General features: G+C 38.4%; 1 protein-coding gene across 2 annotated transcripts in view; it reads left to right on the forward strand.

Annotated features, from left to right (window-relative positions):
* The window catches only part of COL3A1 (collagen type III alpha 1 chain), a 110,499-nt gene that overhangs the window by 32,429 nt on the left and 58,121 nt on the right, over positions 1-19,949 (forward strand). Inside the window, exons 6-17 of one of the 2 annotated variants that reach the window (XM_056535003.1) lie at positions 3,303-3,356; positions 4,551-4,604; positions 6,992-7,045; positions 9,707-9,760; positions 9,898-9,951; positions 13,119-13,172; positions 13,310-13,354; positions 13,818-13,871; positions 14,994-15,038; positions 15,154-15,207; positions 19,317-19,415; positions 19,530-19,574. In XM_056535003.1, coding sequence (XP_056390978.1) covers positions 3,303-3,356; positions 4,551-4,604; positions 6,992-7,045; positions 9,707-9,760; positions 9,898-9,951; positions 13,119-13,172; positions 13,310-13,354; positions 13,818-13,871; positions 14,994-15,038; positions 15,154-15,207; positions 19,317-19,415; positions 19,530-19,574 — 666 coding nt within the window. Of the gene's footprint in view, positions 1-3,302; positions 3,357-4,550; positions 4,605-6,991; positions 7,046-8,040; positions 8,114-9,706; positions 9,761-9,897; positions 9,952-13,118; positions 13,173-13,309; positions 13,355-13,817; positions 13,872-14,993; positions 15,039-15,153; positions 15,208-19,316; positions 19,416-19,529; positions 19,575-19,949 lie in introns of those variants that run through there. The other variant, XM_056535004.1, reaches the window with a different exon arrangement.

Consider the following 19,949-nt stretch of genomic DNA (forward strand, 5'->3'; position numbering starts at 1 on the left):
CTCTGCAAGGTCATAAATAATCATATTGAAAAGAAGTGGACCCAGCACTGACCCCTGTATTATCCCACCAGTAACTGTCACCAGACCAGAGTAAATTCCATTGATACTCACCCTCTGCTTCCTGTCACTGAGCCAGTTGCTAACACATTTACATATATCCTCCCCTATTCCTAGCATCCTCATTGTATGTACTAACCTTTTGTCTGGCACAGTATCAAATGCCTTAGAAATGTCCAGATATATAAAATCCACAGCTGATCCAATGTATAACTGACATCCTCACAGAAGCTGATCAGATTAGTCTGACAGGACAGATCCTTCATAAACCCATGTTGTTGCTGTGTCAGAAGGTTATTTTCATTAAGATATTCCAGAATAGCATCTCTCATAAATCCCTCAAAAATCTTACCCACAACAGATGTTAAACTTACAGACCTATAGATTCCAGGATATTTTTAGACCTTTGTTTTTAAATATTGGTACCACATTTGATAAGCATCTGTCCTGTGGAACAATCCCTGTCATTATAGAATCTTTAAATACAAGAAATAAGGGTCTGTCTAGCATGGTACTTAATTCTTGCAAAACCCTGGGATGGATGCCATCTGGGCCCGGTGATTTGTGTGTATTTATGTTAAAACTACACTTTTTCTTGGTTTAAAAAGTCTAGATTTGCTGTAGAATTTACTTTGTTCCCTTCTTTGTTATTCGACATTGGATTTTCCTTTGTAAATACAGTAGAGGAGAAGTAATTTAGTAGATTAGTCTTTTCCTCATCCTCCTCCACCATTACACCCATATTATTTCTTAAAGGGCCAATATTTTCAGTTTTAAATTTCTTATTATTTATGTAGGTGAAGAATATTTTTAGGTTATTTTTATTTTCTATGACAATCCTCTTGTTGCAATTTTTGCTAATTTTATTTCTTGTTTACAGATATTATTTTTCTGCTTATAATTCTTTAATGCTTTCCCACTAACTTCTTGTTTTAGTAGTCTAAACGCTTTCCTCTTATTGTTTAGCTCTTCCTTAACTGTTTTGGTTAGCCACATTGGTTTTCTTCTATTTGTATACCCCCATAGGGTATATGTTGTTCACAATACTGTATCAATTTAGGATGTTCATAAAAGTGTCCCATTTAGCTTGTGTTCTTTTATTACTGATGGCACGGTCCCAATCTATGTCACTGAGGTCCTCTTTTAGTTGTTAAAACTTGGCCTACCTGAAGTTTAATGTTTTTGTAGCCCCACTAGTAGACATCCTCTTATAGGATAAATGCAAACTTATTATGTTGTGGTCACTATTACCAAGATGATCTCCTACCTTTACCTTGGATATTTTGTCTAGCCTATTGGTTAGTATAAGGTCCAGAAGTGCACTAGTTGGGACAGGTAATTGTCCTTTAATATTGCCAAAAATCTGTTTCCCTTGCTGGACCTACAGGTTTCAGCTTCCCAGTCGATGTCAGGATAATTAAAGTTCCCCATAATACTGACGTCCCCCTTCTTTGCTGGCCCATCTTTTTGTCCTATAAGTAGGTTTTCCACTGCTTCTGTAAAACTTGTTGTCTTATAACAAATTTATTGTTCTTATCCCCTCCCCTTATTTCCACCCACAGAGTTTCCACATGATCATTTTCCTCATCTATGGCCTCACACAGAAATGAGTTTACGTATAAGCAAACCCCTCCCCCTTTCTTACTTGTTCGGTCATTACTGAAGAGAATTTATCCCTGTACATTAACCGCCCAGTCATAGCTCGCATCCAGCCATGTCTCACTTATCCCCACTATATCATAGTCTTCCTCCAACATTAATAGTTCCAGCTCCTCCATCATATTATTGAGGCTTCTGGCATTAGTATACATGCACTTCATGTTTTCTTTCCTATTTTCTTTCCTCTGATCACTTATGACTGATCTAACCCCTCCCTCTGGTCCACCTCCAGTTTTATTACCTATCATCAGTCCTCTATCTACACTATATTCCCTCTCTATGTTGTAGTTCTTTATGAACCCAAACCCTTCCTTCCTACACCAGCTTCTGAGCCACTTATTTATTTCCCTGATCTCCTGCTGCCTTTCTGGTGTGGCCCGTGGTACAGGTAATATTTCAGAAAATACTACCTTGGAGGTCTTTGCCTTAAGCTTTTTGCCTAACTTCCTGAAATAATTTTCAAGCACACTACACCTACCTCTTACTTTGTCATTGGTGACAATGTGTACCATCACAGCTGGGTCATCTCAAGCCCCACCTAGTAACCTGTCAGCCCAATCGGCGATATGCTGAACTCGAGCACCAGGGAGACAACACACTGTTCGGAGATCCTGGTATTTGTGACAGATCACCCTGTCACGCTAATAATAGAGTCCCCCACTACCTGTACCTGTCTGGCCTGCCCTGCACTCCTCCCTCCCTCCTTACTGGAGCAGACACCCCCATGGCTGTCAGAGGCAATGTTTTACTGGAGCATCTGAGCTAACTGAGCTAACTCTGAACTAACATCCCCCTTATCTGCCAACTGGGAAAACTTATTTGGGTGTGCTATATCAGAATTGGCCTCCTTGACACTTTTCCCACTACCCCGCTTTCTAACTGTGACCCAGCTAGCTGCCTGGCCGTCCTGCACCTCCATCACTTACCACTTACAGAGATCTCCAATACCTGCTTTCAAACTCCTGTTTTTTAAAACTCTTCTTTAACCAGCACCTCTTAAAACATCAGCTCTCAGACCAGAGCAAGCTCAGACCTGAGTCCCAGTGTAAAACGTATACACCTGTGACAAATGAACCCCTCCCTATAGAGACAGAGTAGAGAAAAAAGAAAGTGAAAAGGTTGTTTCAAATTCCATTAGTAATCCTACTATCTTCTAGTGTAACAGCTCACACAAATATGATCTTATGCTGTACGCAGTAACTCCAACTCCACAGATTCAAAGCAGATATATTCTGTTTTTTAAAACTCCTCTTTAACCAGCAACTCCTAAAACATCAGCTCTCAGACCAAAGCATAGACCATACTTACTATTGTAAGTCCTATGTTAAATAAATTAAATAATAAATAAATACATACTTTCCTGTAGCTTGGTTAAGATTAAAAAAAAATGTCAATATCATGTAGGAATTAGTAATGTCATTGTAAATGACTAATAGTTGCTATACTTTAAGCCGTGAAAATAAAAACCAGCTCCACACATTCACTGTAGCAAATGTATAGCAGTGCAGTGTCAGTATATGACCTAAATTAGTAAGAGTAGTAATAATCAGAAGGTTCTAATTTGCCTTTTTTGTCTGTTTTTTTAGGGTGCACCTGGACCTGCTGGACCTCCAGGACCTACTGGACCAGCCGGCCAACCTGTACGTTTATTTACATTTTTACTAATATTTTAATAGATTATATTCCTAATATATTCATAAAGGTATATGTCTTATTTCTAAATGATCAATCTGTATGACCACGAGTTTGTGTTCACATAGGGTACTTATTTAGCAGTACTGTCGCTTACAGCCTTAATTTTACCTCAATTTTCTGAAATTTGCTGAAAAACTGCACACTTTGACAGTGTATATCGCAATTGAACAATATTTTCTACAATTTCTGAAAACAGCTGTAAAATTGTGCAGTTTTGACCTATATTTCATAAAATTATAATGGTAATTAGCAGCGATACTGCCCCTTAAATGCCCCGTGTAAAGACAATCTAAGAAGTTTTTGAGCCAAAGCCAAAAGTGTATTCAAAAGGAATGGGACATAAAGGCATGACTTATACTTCTCCTTCTGACTTGGGCTTTGGAGAAAAACCTGTGTGGAAACCTAGCCTTACAGTGATTCAACAATTGCTGTCACAAAATGGCTCTTATTCGTAGGGGATATTTGCCATTTTAATATAATATTGCCCTTCTAATTTCTGTTTGTTTTTGTTCCAATAAAATAATGTTATAAATGTATATAATCCGGAAGGTAGAAATAGTACTGGCACTGCTGTTAAGTGTATAGCTTGTACAGGCAAGTCTGGCGTGCACCTCTGTTAAAGGGCTGTGCGGCGTTCAGACACCCGAACCATCCACTTCCTAATGCGGTGCTCAATCCTCCCAGTATTGCACAATAACAGTTCATAGAAGAAAAGAAAATGAGGAGGCACTCACGTACAGATTCGTGGGGATCGGTATTCTTTATTCTCAGTGCAGCATAATACAGCAAACGTGGGACGGCAGAGCGATGGAGTGCGGACCGTGACAATTGTTTCACGTCCCTCTGGGCGTCTCTTCAGGGCTGAAGAAACGCCCAGAGAGGCGTGAAACAATTGTCACGGTCCGCACTCCATCACTCTGCCGTCCCACGTTTGCTGTATTATGCTGCACCGAGAATAAAGAAAACCGATCCCCACGAATCTGTACGTGAGTGCCTCCTCATTTTCTTTTCTTCTATGAACTATTATTATAAATGTATATGACGATGAACTAACGACTATAGCTGCTATTTATAACAATGTTGGCCATACTTGACATAATGATAAATATGGTTTTGTTTCATCTTATTTCTGCCAACAGGGACCTCATGGTTATCAAGGACCTCCAGGTGAATCTGGACAGCCTGGCCCTCCCGTAAGTAGTTACTATAGAGAAAGGTGGCAGATGTAATTCAATAGGTATATTTAGTGTCTACATTTAGAGGATTATAATCTGTTCTGGGCAAGAGATAGACACAGTTACAATAGTAACAAGTTTTCTCCATCTGTCGCTCTGTCTTTCTGTCTATCTGTCTCTTTCTTTCTCTCTGTCTCTATATGATCTTTTTTCTTGCCAGCCGATGGTCCCATAGAGGTCCCAGCTCCGATTTTCTGATAAAGCCTTCTGAGCTAGATTCTATCAGCAGATCACCGATAACACTGAACAATGCTATGCAATAGCATAGCATTATTTAGTGTAAGCAATCTGACTACTGCATGTAAAAGTCCCCTAAGGGGACTTAAAAATGTAAATGAAAAATAAAAAGATAAAATAAAAAATAAGTAATAAACACATATTTAGTATTTGGTATTGCCACATGTGGAAATGTCTTAACTATTAAAACATAATGATTATGATCCGGTACAATGAACAGCGTAAAAAATAAATAACATTTTTTTTAAACTCTTAAATGGCAGACTTTTGGTCACATCACATCCCAGTAAAAAATGTAATAAAAGGTGATCAAAAAGGTATCTATAAATGTGCAAAAATGGCACTGATAAAAACTACAGTTGAGTCCTCATATACCCCCTTATACTGAAAAATAAAGTTATAGGGGTCAGAAAACAACAATTTAAAACATACTAAATTTTATTTTAAAAGTTTGACTTTTTATAAAAGCAGTACAATAATAGAAAAGCTATGTAACAATAGGTATCGTTCTAATCGTATACTATAAAGTGCAATCAGTAAAAACAAAACTCTCCAAATTTAGCTAAATTGCAATATGTTTTTTGGTTGCACTGTACATTCAATAGTAAAATAAAAGGGTTCATTACATAATGTAAAAATGATTACGCAAACAACAAGCCTTGTTTGGGTCTATGGATAGAAAATTAAGATTTAAATTTTCAATTAAAATTTTCAGCCGCCCCATCTGTCTATATCTATTCTACGCTGAAAACATTTGAGTTATGAGATTCTAATGGAGACTATACTGCGGAGTTAATTTACTCCCCCTCCAAAAAAAAAAAAAAAATCACCCCATCTCAGTTATATCTATGCAACCTATTTTTCTACAGAAAGAAAATGCATGTTGGGTATGTTGTAATATTATGTAAAGCCACTAGATGGCACCGATACTTTATAAAATGCAATTGCAAGAACTGAACATTTCTACTAGAAGCCTGGCTGAAGTCTATTAAAAGAATAGGTGCCACCTATAGATGCAAATCTTTTCCTACATCTCATCTTTCTACATATTTTTTCTACATCTCATCTTTCTACATATTTCTAATATGGCTTTACAGAACATCAGAAATTATATTAGGACTATGTCACAATATTACTTAAATGTGTAGGAAGAAATCATATTTAGCTTTTCTTTTACCAATAGTAATCAGATATTTACATTTATAAATACCAAGAAACTGCACATTTTGCTGAGAGCTGCTATAGACACAAAACAACAATTTACTATCCAATAAAGAGAAAACTCTGTCATAATATGTTGTATACCATACAAATCTTCCAGTAATACATTGTCCAGTTTCTGGTGTCTCAGGGAGTCCAGTAACAGTGTGTCCATTTCCTGCTATGCTTCTAGTATATTCCAATATGTGGGAATCCAGAACCTGGTAAACTTGTAGAGATATTGGGTCAAGAATTTGATAATCCAGAGATGCCACAATGTTGACTATTCTTGTTCCTGTACCATGTCTGTTGTCAGCCTGGTAGAGGAAGCCGAGCACTCAGTGCTACATAAGTATCCATTCAGTCCAGCCCCACCTGTCCCCCTCCTCATTTATTTTTTTAAGGCATTGCCTTGAGGTAAAAAGTCACCTCAGCAAAATACCACATAGAACTATACACTACAAATCTAAGCTTTTATTATACAAGCCTATAACTAAAGAGAATGCAAAGCTTGCAGTCTCATCTAGGCCATGGAGATGCTTTATGTCACACTTCTATTACTATCCACCTCATAGCTGTACATTATTAAAGTGTTAATCTCATTTTAAAAAGTACTTTTGACATATTTCACAGACTTGTCAAAAATTTGAATCAATAATGCTGAGACACCTGCCAATCTTTAGATATAGCTGGGAGAAAAGTGTGGCTGTAGGAGGCAGGCTTCATAGACTTATCCCGGAGCCCATCTCCTACGTGAGCAGAGATCTGGGCTGGAGAAGCGCACAACCACACCAATCTCCAGGCTCCATCAAGCAATGGGTCAATGTGACAAGTCAAAACACATTGTTTTAGTTCAATTACATATCACAACCGCACTTTTTAATTCATCTATTTTTCTTTATTTATAGGGACCTCCTGGACAATCCGGACCCGTTGGACCTCTTGGTCCACCAGGAAAAGATGTAAGCATATTCTCTATAATCTCAATGTAAATGGTAACTTGTAAAATGGTCTTCATATACTGTAATACACAATTTGCATGCGCCACATTTTTGTCCCCTTCACTACTTGATGCTCATTAGGTATAGTTAATTTGCTACACTGCTCAAAAAAAATTAATTGAACACTTAAACAACACAATTTAACTCCAAGTCAATCCCACTTCTGTGAAATCACACTGTCCACTCAGGAAGCAACACTGATTGACAATCAATTTCACATGCTGTAGTGCAAATGGAACAGACAACAGGTGAAAGTTATAAGCAATTAGCAAGACACCCCCAATAAAGCAGTGGTTCTGAAGGGGGTGACCACAGGCCACTTCTCAATTCCTATGCTTCCTGGCTGATGTTTTTGTCACTTTTGAATGCTGGCAGTGCTTTCACTCTAGTGGTAGCATGAGACGGCATCTACAACCAACACAAATGGCTCAGGTAGTGCAGCTCATCCAGGATGGCGCATCAATGCGAGCTGGGGCAAGAAGGTTTGCTGTGTCTGTCAACGTAGTGTCCAGAGAATTGAGGTGCTACCAGGAGACAGACTGGTACATGAGGAGACGTGGAGGAGGCCGTAAAAGGGCAACAACCCAGCAGCAGGATCACTACCTCTGCGAGGAGGAGCACTGCCAGAGCCCTGCAAAACAACCTCCAGCAGGCCACAAGTGTGCATGTGTCCACTCAAATGGTCAGAAACAGACTCCATGAGGGTGGTATGAGGGCCCGAAGTCCACAGGTGGGGGTTGTCCTTACAGCCCAACACCGTGCAGGACGTTTGGCATTTGCCAGAGAACACCAAGATTGGCAAATTCGCCACTGGTGCCCTGTGCTCTTCAAAGATTAAAGCAGGTTCATACTGAGCACATGTGACAGACATGACAGAGTCTGGAGACACGGTGGAGAACATTCTGCTGCCTGCCACATCCTCCAGCATGACCGTTTTGGCAGTTGGTCAGTAATGGTGTGGGGTGGCATTTCTTTGTGAGGTCGCACAGCCCTCCATGGGATTGCCAGAGGTAGCTTGTCTGCCATAAGGTACCGAGACGAGATCTGCAGACCCCTTATGAGACCATATGCTGATGCGGTTGGCCCTGGGTTCCTCCTAATTCAAGACAATGCTAGACCTCATGTGGCTGGAGTGTGTCAGCAGTTTCTGCAAAAGGAAGGCATTAATGCTATGGACTGGCCCACCCATTCCCCAGACCTGAATCCGATTGAGCACATCTGGGACATCATGTCTCGCTCTATCCACCAATGCCACATTGCACCACAGACTGTTCAGGAGTTGGCAGATGCTTTAGTCCAGGTCTGGGAGGACATTCCTCTGTCACTTCATCAGGAGCATGCCCAGGCATTGTAGGGAAGTCATAAGGGCATGTGGAGGCCACACACACTACTGAGCCTCATTTTGACTTGTTTTAAAGGGGTACTCCAGTGGAAAACTTTTTTTTTTATCAACTGGTGCCAGAAAGTTAAACAGATTTGTAAATTACTTATATTAAAAATTCTTAATCCTTCCAGTACTTATTAGCTCCTGAATACTACAGAGGAAATTATTTTCTTTTTGGAACACAGAGCTCTCTGCTGACATCATGACCACAGTGCTCTCTGCTGACATCTCTATCTATTTTAGGAACTGTCCAGAGTAGGAGAAAATCCCCATAGAAAACATGTATTGCTCTGGACAGTTCCTAAAATGGACAGAGATGTCAGCACAGGGCACTGTGCTCCTGGTGTCAGCAGAGAGCTCTGTGTTCCAAAAAGAAAAGAATTTCCTCTGTAGTATTCAGCAGCTTATAAGTACTGGAAGAATTAAGATTTTTTAATAGAAGTAATTAAATAGGAGGCATAGTCTTTAACCAGTTGCTAAACTTTGCACCACTCAAGTCACCGTCGTTTGTTACAGGCCTCACTGAGGTTTTAGAGCAGAGCCTGTTGAGTCTTATTGTTCCTCTAGGGGATGCTTGCTTTGGGGCAGAAGAGCTTTCTCCTCTCTCTCTTTCTCTCCGCACCATAGTGGATAACAGCCAATAGGCCTTAAAGAAGCAGAACCCTCCGATTGTGTCTTATGGAAGGCAAGAAATCGTGTCAGGGAGCAATCCTCAGTGCTTCTATGAGTGTCTAGTCTAGTGCTGGTGCAACCATTCTCTGCTCTCTGCTGTATCCTTACAAACACATGCCATATTATGGCTCTGTTTGTAATAAGCTTGTGTGCATGAGAAGTAAGGTATAATCTTTCCAAGTAAATCTCATAGATTAAGTTTTAATACCCACAAAGGTTTTTTGAGGCATTACTATTAATGGCCTATCAATATGATTTTTTATATGGAGCACAGCCTTATATATTTTGTAGAAGCTGTGCCTGGTATTTTAAGCTCTCTGCAGCTCAGTCTTGTGCAAAAGAATAGGACTGGGTTTCAAAATTGGAAATGGTCACTGTCAATGTAAGATACTGTTCTAGGTGAACAGTAAAGAGGCCAGCCGGAGCTTTCCAGACCCTTCAATCTGCTGGTGGATAAACCTTTCTTAAAATCCTAAAATCCACTGCTTTAAATTCTAGTACTTGTGTGAGGTGGGATGTACATGAGCATTTATAGCAACTAACAGTACATTTCTTACTTTACTTAGGGAGAAAATGGTAGACCTGGAAGACCCGGAGAACGTGGAGTAGCTGGTCTCCCTGTAAGTTTAACTTAACAAGATTCTATGACAATGAATCAGGAATACTAGAAGTAGTCAATAAAAGTTACCTTGTTCAAACACATTATGTACAGTATGTTGTAAAGAAGTTGCCCTTAACATATCTTTGCTTTATCTAGGGCGGCAGAGGACCACCTGGTATGGCTGGATTCCATGGTATGAAGGGCCACAGAGTAAGTATTTCAACACAACCTGTTTTACCATTTAATCTTTTGATCAAAGTACATACTGACATTTAGCATACAATGTACCACATAAAGAAAATATATAATAAATAGCAATATTTATTGTTACTATTTATTTTAAAAGACAAAAATAATGAGAATAATACACATATCCTTTATAATTGACAGAGCCTGCTCACAAGAGATTCCAATCTATTTGGGAAGGCATAGTAATGTCAGTAGGGTTATTGTGGGTTGTAAGCTAAAGATAGATTTTGATAGCGGGATAAAGTTTAATTTGGTGAGTATAGGTAGCTGGCACCAAGTGGTTAAGTAGCTGCTGTGAGACTTCCAGAGTAAGCTGGAAACACCTGAAGAGTACATTGCTGCTCAAGCAGGACTCAGACTATCATGTTGCCATCACCAATCGCCTAGAAGCTGGTACATAAAATACTGTTTAATTTAGGGTGGACAGGTGCCCATATCTAGAGAGACAGTAGACATTGAAAAAATAGCAGCCATAAAACCCACAGAGTGAAAGTGACTGCATAGCTAGATGGGCATAATAAAGAGGGACTAACAAAGTTACTGGCCTTTTGGAAGACCAGCTAAGAAATAGAGAACAATTATTTTTTCTGCACACAATAAAGAACCAAGTTTTGTACTAGATACTTCAAGATCAATTTAATCTGTGCAGAAATAATGTTGACCCATGTGATGGTTCTATTACAATTGAAGTGCTGTATCACTGTTGTTGCAAGTTAAAGGGATACTCCGGTGACAAACTTTTTTTTTTTAAAATCAACTGGTGCCAGAAACTTAATTTGTGAATTACTTCTATTAAAAAATCTTAATTCTTCCTGTGCTTATTAGCTGCTGAATACTACACATAGCTGTCTGCTGACATCACGAGCACAGTGCTCTCTGTTGACATCTCTGTCCAATTTAAGAACTGTCCAGAGTAAAAGGAAATTCCCATAGCAAACATATGCTGTTCTGGACAGTTCCTAAAATGGACAGAGATGTCAGCAGAGAGCACTGTGCTCGTAATGTCAGCAGACAGCTCTGTGTTTCAAAAAGAAAAGAATTTCCGCTGTAGTATTCAGCAGCTAATAATTACAGGAAGGATTAAGATTTTAATAGAAGTAATTTATAAATCTGTTTAACTTTCTGGCACCAGATGATAAAAAAAAAAAAAAAAGTTTTTCACCGGAGTACCCCTTTAAAGTTGAGCAGTCATTACAGAAATGGAACTCCTTTTCAAACAAAGGACTTAGACTGTTGGGTCCATTCCATGGTCTAGGACTGTGCTGCGGTTGTGCAAAGTGTTGGATGACATGAAGGTTGCATGTTCACAGCCACAGGTGGTACTGGTTTTGCAGTTCCACTGAAACACAGAACAGTTACCATACAGTTAATATAAGAGGCTGGTACAACCCTGCTAGTAATGCCTAAGCAGGGCTGGTAGAACGTAGCCTCCTAGTGACCCATAGTGGTGTGCTAATACATCTCCATCTCTACCATAAATCTATACGGATGGGGCATGTCGGACCCCACCCCCCCCTGTGATCAGGAACTTATCCTTTGGTTAGGGGATGTATTTTTCTACATGGGACTACTCTTTTAATTATGCATTCTGGAATAGATTTGTTGCAATATAGCTTTTACTATGTCCAGTCTTATTTGTGGTACAAATAAAATTGCCATCATATAATAGCAAATGGAAACGCGTGTGGAAAGAAATAAAACATGCACTACATTAAAGAGAACCTGTGGCCTGGCCAACTCAACCAAAATAGGAGTATCATTACATAGCTTAGAGTGCACTGATCAAACATCTTTTTACAATTTCTTGATATGCCTGTCTGCCTATCTTCTGAGATATGGCTTATACTTTGTCTGACTGATTCCCTTAATTGTCAGACAAACTATAAAAAAATCTCCTAGGAACTGGAGGGCGCATCAAGAAACTGTAAAAAGATGTAAAAACAAGAAAATGGCAGCAGCACACTTGGTCAACCAAATGGAGGCTCTTAGCACACTTTTTGATCAAAACGTGTCCCCCATCCACCACACGGAGGTGGCCTCATATCGGATAGGACCCTAACATTCACTCACCTCAGGCTGGGTGACATGCTGGATCCACTAACAACCTAAAACCACCTCCCGTGAAAATAGGGGAGGGGATGCACGGCTACAGAGGGAGCCACTCCCCCCAAATTGCACAGAAAGAACAAAAAAAAACTAAATGGTAACCAGCACCTAAACCCAATTCACAGGTGCATGCTGCTGTGGCAAGTACAAAACATGTAAAAAAAAGAAAATGGCAGCAGCACACTTGGTCAACAAAATGGAGGCTCTTAGCACACTTTTTGATCAAAACATGTCCCCCCATCCACCACGCGGAGTTGGCCTCATATCAGATGGGACCCTAACATTCACTCACCTCAGGCTGGGTGACATGCTGGATCCAGCTGTAAAAAGATCTGTGATCAGGGCACCCTTACCTATTTAATGATAGGTATAGGTGTAGCTTCCACCTGTTAATAAATTCAGACAGATATTGATGAATGTGTAGTATATTACAATAAACTACATATCTACAGTACACTAAATGTGAACAGAAGTGATGCAATCCCACTGATATTCACTATGTGTAATATAAGATCTTTATAAATAAATCCAGTATAAATTCACAGGACAGGCCATCAATATTACATTGGTGAGGGTCCAAGTCCAGCAGTCCCACCAAACAGCTGTTTAAAGGGGACATAGTACTTGAGCGGGGCACTGCTGAGTGTTCATTGTTAACATGTACGTGTACTAGCATATGTAATACTTTACATCTCTTAGTGGCGGTGCCGAGTATTGGAGCCATTTCCTGGTCCCCCCATTAATTACAGCTGATGGAGGGGGGGGGGGGGGGGGAGTCCCGGAAACAAGTCATTGGATGTTTAATCATCAAGAGATTATTAAAAGGAAAATAATTATCAGAAGTTGACAACCTTATTAAAGCATTGTTTTTCATGCTATCTGTCTTCATTTGACAATTGTGCCAAAGTCTGAAAGCTGAAGACTGGTTATAAACATACGCACAAATAAAAGTTTATTAATAGGTTTTTGAAAAAAGTTATATTTCTATATAATTATTGTATTAATACTTCTCTTCTCCTCAGGGTATAGATGGAAGGGATGGGGCAAAGGGAGACAATGGAGCCCCTGGTCTTAGGGTAATTATTCTTACATATTATAATTATGTATGGAAACATGTATTCTTGCTTTTATTTTGTTGTTATTATTATATTATCATTATTTTATGTTGTGCTTTTTCTTTGTTGGATTCATGTTGCATTGTTTTGCTTACTAGGGAGAACCTGGTGCTCCTGGTGACAATGGAATGCCTGGCACAGTGGTAATTACTCTTCTTCTAGTTAAAGGCAGCTAAAAAAGACATCATGAAGACAATATTTTGTTTATCCTTAGCAAAGTTTAACTGATTTCTTAAAAAAATGCACATTTTATTTAGAATGTAACATAGGTTACAGTATCTTGTAGCCTCTTTTATTATGTGAGATTCTTACTAAACAATTTTGCAGCAATTTATTGGGAGGTAGTTAACTAATTCTAGAGTAAATGAAAAGCTCCTTACATTTACATATATTTATCAGCTAACATGCAGTAAATGGTTTCATTATGGTTTTGTATATATAAATTGCATGATGAGTTTATCACATACTAGATTTACATGAATCATGAACTTTCACTGTAATTCACTGACTATATAACATGGGTAATTATAATTCAGTTATTGTTGCTATTATTATTATTTGTAATGGAAATAATTGTTATTATTTAATCCTTCCTATTTTTTTTAGGGGCCAAGAGGACAAGCTGGAGAGAGAGGCCGCCCTGGAGGACCTGGACCAGCTGTAAGTACTTGGCAGCTAAATAAGACCACACATCAATTCACACATGGATTTACATGTCCTAAAATTGGAATAATGGCTGCGTTTCCATTGACTTTCATAGAGCACATTATTATTTAAAAAATACATCCGCTTTTTCTTTCTATTTTACAGTCATATTTTTCAAGTAATTTTACAATGTCTCAATACAGCCTTAGGGTATGTTCACACAGCAGAATTTCTGTGCGGAATTCCGCATGAAAATTCTTTAGTAAATTCCGCAGAAATGAATTGCTGATTCACTTCAATGGGATTCCGCTGTCCCATTTGAACCCCTGTGGAAATTCAGCTTTGTCCAAAAATATAGGTCTTGTCCTATTGAAGTCAATGGGCTTGAATGTCTGTGGAAAGTGCTTTGTGTGGAATTGACGCAGACTTTGAATGTTAGTAACATTATGTGCCCACATTCATAGTGTACTGAGGAAGTATACTGAGGAATCCTGCAAAATTCTGAAGAAATATTCTGCATGGATTGCGAGCTAATGCAGAAAAAACACGGGCTTTTGCTAAATGAATGCGGGCATGGAATTTCTGCAGAATTGCCTATCCACAGATTGAAAGGGTGCTGACACCCTGCAACCCGCTTATCAGCTATGCAGTGCCTGTATTACACTGAGAACAGAGCCAGAAGCAGTTGACTCTGCACGTTGTGTATCGGCGCCATTATACAGACTACAAAGTATGTTGCTTCCGATGCAAATCAACTCCCTCAGAGAACTTGATGGTTTACATCATTTATTAGTATTAACATATTTACAGGCTAAAGCTTATGACACGTATTGTACATTTAAAGTACCGGTCACTACATTTCTGTTTATCCTAACTACCTACCATATAGTCTATATATTACAAAGGAGACAAAATATTTATTGTGTACACTGTATACTTAAACATTAGTTCAATTTAGCAAATAATGTAGCAAAAAATCTGTTATTGAGTGCACAACAATTATTACCACAAAAGTTTACAGTAATCACTGTATATTCATACTATATTATTTAATAAAGTATTGTCAGACTGTTCTAAAGCCTTTATATAAGTCAGCAAAACAAATAGATAAAAAATGAATGTCTACATTTATTCTAGGGTGCACGTGGTAATGATGGAGCTCCTGGTTCTTCTGGGCAACCGGTAAGAACATTAAGATTTGTTATATAGTTGAAATAATTTACAAAAAAATTCAATGAATATATTACGCTGTCTTGTAATATTTGTGTATTAACTTTTTTTTTCCGTTTTTCCATAGGGTCCCCCAGGTTCTCCTGGTAATGCAGGATTTCCTGGTGGTCCAGGTCCTAAGGTATGGTAAATAAGTAACAAACATTAGTTTAAAAAAAATGTATATAAAATGTAAATAAAATATCATCCTCTATGTCCAGGGGGCATCCTCTATGTCTAGAGGAAAGAAAGTTTCACCTTAATCAATGGTAATGATTCTTTACTGTAAGAGCAGTGAGACTATTAAACTCACTGCTACATAATGTTTTGAAGGTTGACTCATTAAACATATTCAAGGGGGGCCTAGATATTGTTCTGGAAAAATATAATATTACAAGTTATGGATACTACTAGATTTATGGGGATAGAACATGGATCCAGGGATTCATTCCAATATTGTATTTATGAAGGATTTTTTTCTTTGTTGTGGGGCAACTGGCACTGGCCTCATAGGTTTTTTTTTCCTTTCACTGGATAAAAACAGTAGGGTTATAGGTTAAACTTAATGGTCTTTTTTAACCTTTTGAATTATGTAACTATGTAACCAAGAGCTCAATTTTATTATTATCTAATTTAATCAAAATTCCACTAAAATGATCATAATTTACCCGTCAACATGATTTCTTCAGACAAGCTGAAGATTAACTGTCCACTACTGGTAACAAAATGCTAAACTTTCCGTAACTGTAATGTGTAACAAGGCTTTTAACAATGTTAGAATAATTAAACACATTAACAAAAATCATCATTAATACAGATTCAAAATTTTTCATAAAACAGTTCTCACTAAGGATCTATTCACATAACACATGAGCACTATCAACATACTCAGGATTTCTCAGTCAGAACATGCCAAGGCAGGTCGGCACTGCACTCCGGTGGTGCCCGTGGATCAGGGAGTATCCAAATAGAAAGAAGGGATCCTGGCACTCATAAACTTTGCTTTTATTACAGCTTCATAGCAGGTACACTTAGGCAGTACACGTTACGGCTATACCAGCCTTTCTCAACCGCATAATGAGAACAGGTTAACACGTGTAATTTATGCAAAATCCGTCTCATCAAAACTACATCACATCATTAACTAGGCAGCCATAAACAAAAGAAATCAATTCTCAACAAAGAAAAAGAAAACAGGTACTTGTGTCTTTTAATTCTGTGGCATCCAGTCTTCAATGATCTCAGGTAGGTCTCTGCCAAGTGAAAGTATATCACATTAGTAATCGCTAACTGTGCAAACTCAAAATAGTTGTGTTAACTCATAATTGCAATTTAACTCTGTGGTCCCAGAGTGTCCAAATGGTGCATCCAGAAAGCTTCTTTTTAAAGGGCTAATTTTTTGATGTTTCCCTCTGTGTCTAGGCGGGAGTAACTCATCTATCACCTGATATTTTAACTGTGTGATAGAATGACCCTTTTTCTTAAAATGTTGGGGGATCGGTAATAGTAAATAGCTGCATCTGATGCTAGATTTGTGTCGATTGATGCGGTCTTCTACACGTTGGGTTGGGTAGTTTCTCCAGCGTATAGGAGACCGCATGAACATTTTATCAGATAGATGGCATTACGAGACTGACGTGTAGAAACCCGCAATTGGAAATCTCTTTCCACTGTGTGGGTGCATAAACGAATCAAATCTGATCGCACGCTCCCATCACCGAACCTCAGCACTGCAGGTAATAGGAGTCCTTGAATAGGAAATAATTCACATGTAGCACAATATCCAGCATTTCATGAAAAAAGATTTTTTGATTTAAGCTGTAATCACTCCTTTCTAAAAGTCTAGTTGTAGCCGTAATACCCTTTTAGTGCTCTATTAATGTATAAAGGCTTACTACGTCAATAGTAACCAGCCATGTTTCCTGATTTACCTCCCTAACTGTTGTTAAGACCTCTAAAAAATCCTCATAAATATTATCATCCCATTGAGACTTTTTTTGAAATTTGGTTAAAATGGATGTACATAAAGTTAACCCCTTCTTTTCTTTTGGACACCTCCGATTTTTTAGAGATGTTAACAACAGTTAGGGAGGTAACTCAGGAAACATTGCTGGTTACTATCGACGTAGTAAGCCATTATATGTTGATAGAGCACTGTTGCAGCTACAAGGTGGCTTTTAGAAAGCAGTGATTACAGTTTAAATCTAAAAATATATTTTCTTGAAATGCTGGATATTGTTCTACATGAAAATTATTTCATATTCGAGGACACCTATTACCTGCAGTACTGAGGTTCAACAATGGGGGCGAACATGGCACCCCCATATGCTAATGCTTATATGTCACATTATGAGGAGCAGTATATTTTTCATCATAACGAGAGAGATTTATAGCTGTTATAGTGTGCATATGGGAGGGGCCACGTTCGTGAACTCTATCAGGGAAGAGTTGAAATTGACCATAACAGCAGACCAGACACAAGGGTGAGTTTCTTGGATACTATGATTGAAAAAGATGGTAGGGGGGGGGGCTCTGTACAGACTTGTTTAGAAAGCCAACTGATAAGCCAACTCTTACACTACACCAGTGCCCACACTCCATCCACAAAACGGGAAATTCCTCACTCACAGAGACAGAGGATCCAAAGAATAGTAACAGACCCTGAAAAGAGAGAGGCGAGACTAAAGGAGCTGGACAAGAAGTTCTGGAAGAGGTTAACCCCAGAAAATGTTATCCCCTGATAGGGATAGTCAAGAGAGACAAATAAGATATAAGGATAAAAAGGTGATCCAATTTGTGAGGACATAAAAATTGACCAGATAGTGAGAGAACACTGGAGAATTTTAGAAAGATCTTACACAGCTATAGAAGAATCGAAAAATCCTCAACGCATCTGCAACAAACGATCGCAAAATTTGAAAGATCGTTGTTAGAGTAGATGTGGGTACTAAACAAAAGAGCCACTAAACATTCCTGAGTACCAAAAAATGTGGGACATTTCCCTGCTTGAGCTGTCATCAGAGGTGATTTGTTTACGCAGCCACACAGTGGAAAGAGATTTCCAATTGTGGGTTTCTACACATCTACAAATCTAGCATCAGATGCAGCATTTTACTATTACCGATTTCCCAACATTTTAAGGAAAAGGGTCATTCTATGACACAATTAAAATATCAGGTGATAGATGAGTTACTCCCGCATAGATGCGGGGGAGACATCAAAAAATTGCTCCTTAAAAAAGAAGCTTTCTGGATGCACCATCTGGACACTCTGGCACCACGGGGGTTAAATCGCGATTATGAGTTAACACAACTTTTTTGAGTTTGTACAGTTAGCGATTACTAATGTCATATACTTTCACTTCACAGAAACCCACCTCAGATCTTTGACGACGGGATGCCACAGAATTAAAAGACACAAGTAGCTGTTTTCTTTTTCTTTGTTGAGAATTGATTTCTTTTGTTTATGGTTGCCTAGTTACTGATATGACGTAGTTTTGATGAGACGGATGTTGCATAAATTACACATTAACCTGTTCTCATTATGCATTTGAGAAAGGCTGGTATAGCTGTAACGTGTACCGCCTAAGTGTACCTGCTATGAAGCTGTAAGAAAGGCAAAGTTTGTTCAGCAGTTCATGAGTGCCAGGATCACCTTCTTTCTATTTCCTCAGTCAGACGACTTTGACTTATGTAATTGAATAGGCATATAGTGGCTGATGTGAAAACAAATGAGGCATAAAATAGGCATTAAAAAAATTATTTTGCAGCAAACTTTGCTTTTCTATGCAACTTAAGAAACATTTGCAAAAGCATTTTGGTCAACAATGCTCTTTTGGCATTTATCAGATAAATAGGGTCCTGTCGTCACTTCCATGTCACCAGGTACTTTTTTGGAGTATACACTAAACATATGAGAAAAGCAGGATATGATTATTATAGCGTAACAAATGGTTCTGTTTATTACATTTACTAAAAGACAAGGGAGGAGATTTATCAAAACCTGTGCAGAGGAAAAGTTGCCTAGTTGCCCATGGCAACCAATCAGTTTTTTCATTTTTGACAAGGCCTCTGCAAAATGAAAGGAGCTATCTGATTGGTTGCTATGGGGAACTAGGCAACTTTTTTTTTATCTCCACAGGTTTTGATAAATCTCCCCCATTGACATTGGTGTAAGTTGGAGTAAATGTAAGGTTAAGGTAAATGCAAAAAAGTGTGGTTATTTTCACTTACAAACTTTTTGTCTGCTTAGGGTGAAGCTGGATCTCCTGGATCCCGTGGTTCTGATGGATCTCCTGGGTCTAGAGGTGAACCAGGCCTTCCAGGTTCTGCTGGGTTGACTGGCCCTGCTGTAAGCATAGTTTTTACTATACATTTATATATACGGTATATATATAAATATTTATTTTACATTTTTTTTATTTAATTCACATATAATATGACAATGCATTCAATATTATTTCAGGGTCCTCCAGGTAGAGATGGAAATCCAGGTGGCAAAGGAGAAATAGTGAGTATTACACTGTTTGGAAAGTACAATTAATTCATTCTCTCTTTATAACTCTCTCTCTCTCTCTCTCTCTCTCTCTCTCTCTCTCTCTCTTTCTCTCTCTACATATATATATATATATATATATATATATATATATATATATATAAAATTTGAGTAGCCGTATTAGTCCAGTGATGCAAATAATAAAATGTTGCAGTATCTTGTAATACCTTTTTTATTGGACTAACAGCATTTTGTAGAGACAAGCTTTCGGGATTCCTCCCTTTATCAAGTCCAAAGCAAATCTAAGCTCACAAGCAGAAGACACTGTGTCTTCTTCTTGTGAGCTTAGATTTGCTTTGGACTTGATAAAGGGAGGAATCCCGAAAGCTT

The sequence above is a fragment of the Hyla sarda genome, chromosome 8, assembly GCF_029499605.1.
Source record: "Hyla sarda isolate aHylSar1 chromosome 8, aHylSar1.hap1, whole genome shotgun sequence".
In the NCBI taxonomy this organism is placed as follows: Eukaryota; Metazoa; Chordata; class Amphibia; order Anura; family Hylidae; genus Hyla; species Hyla sarda.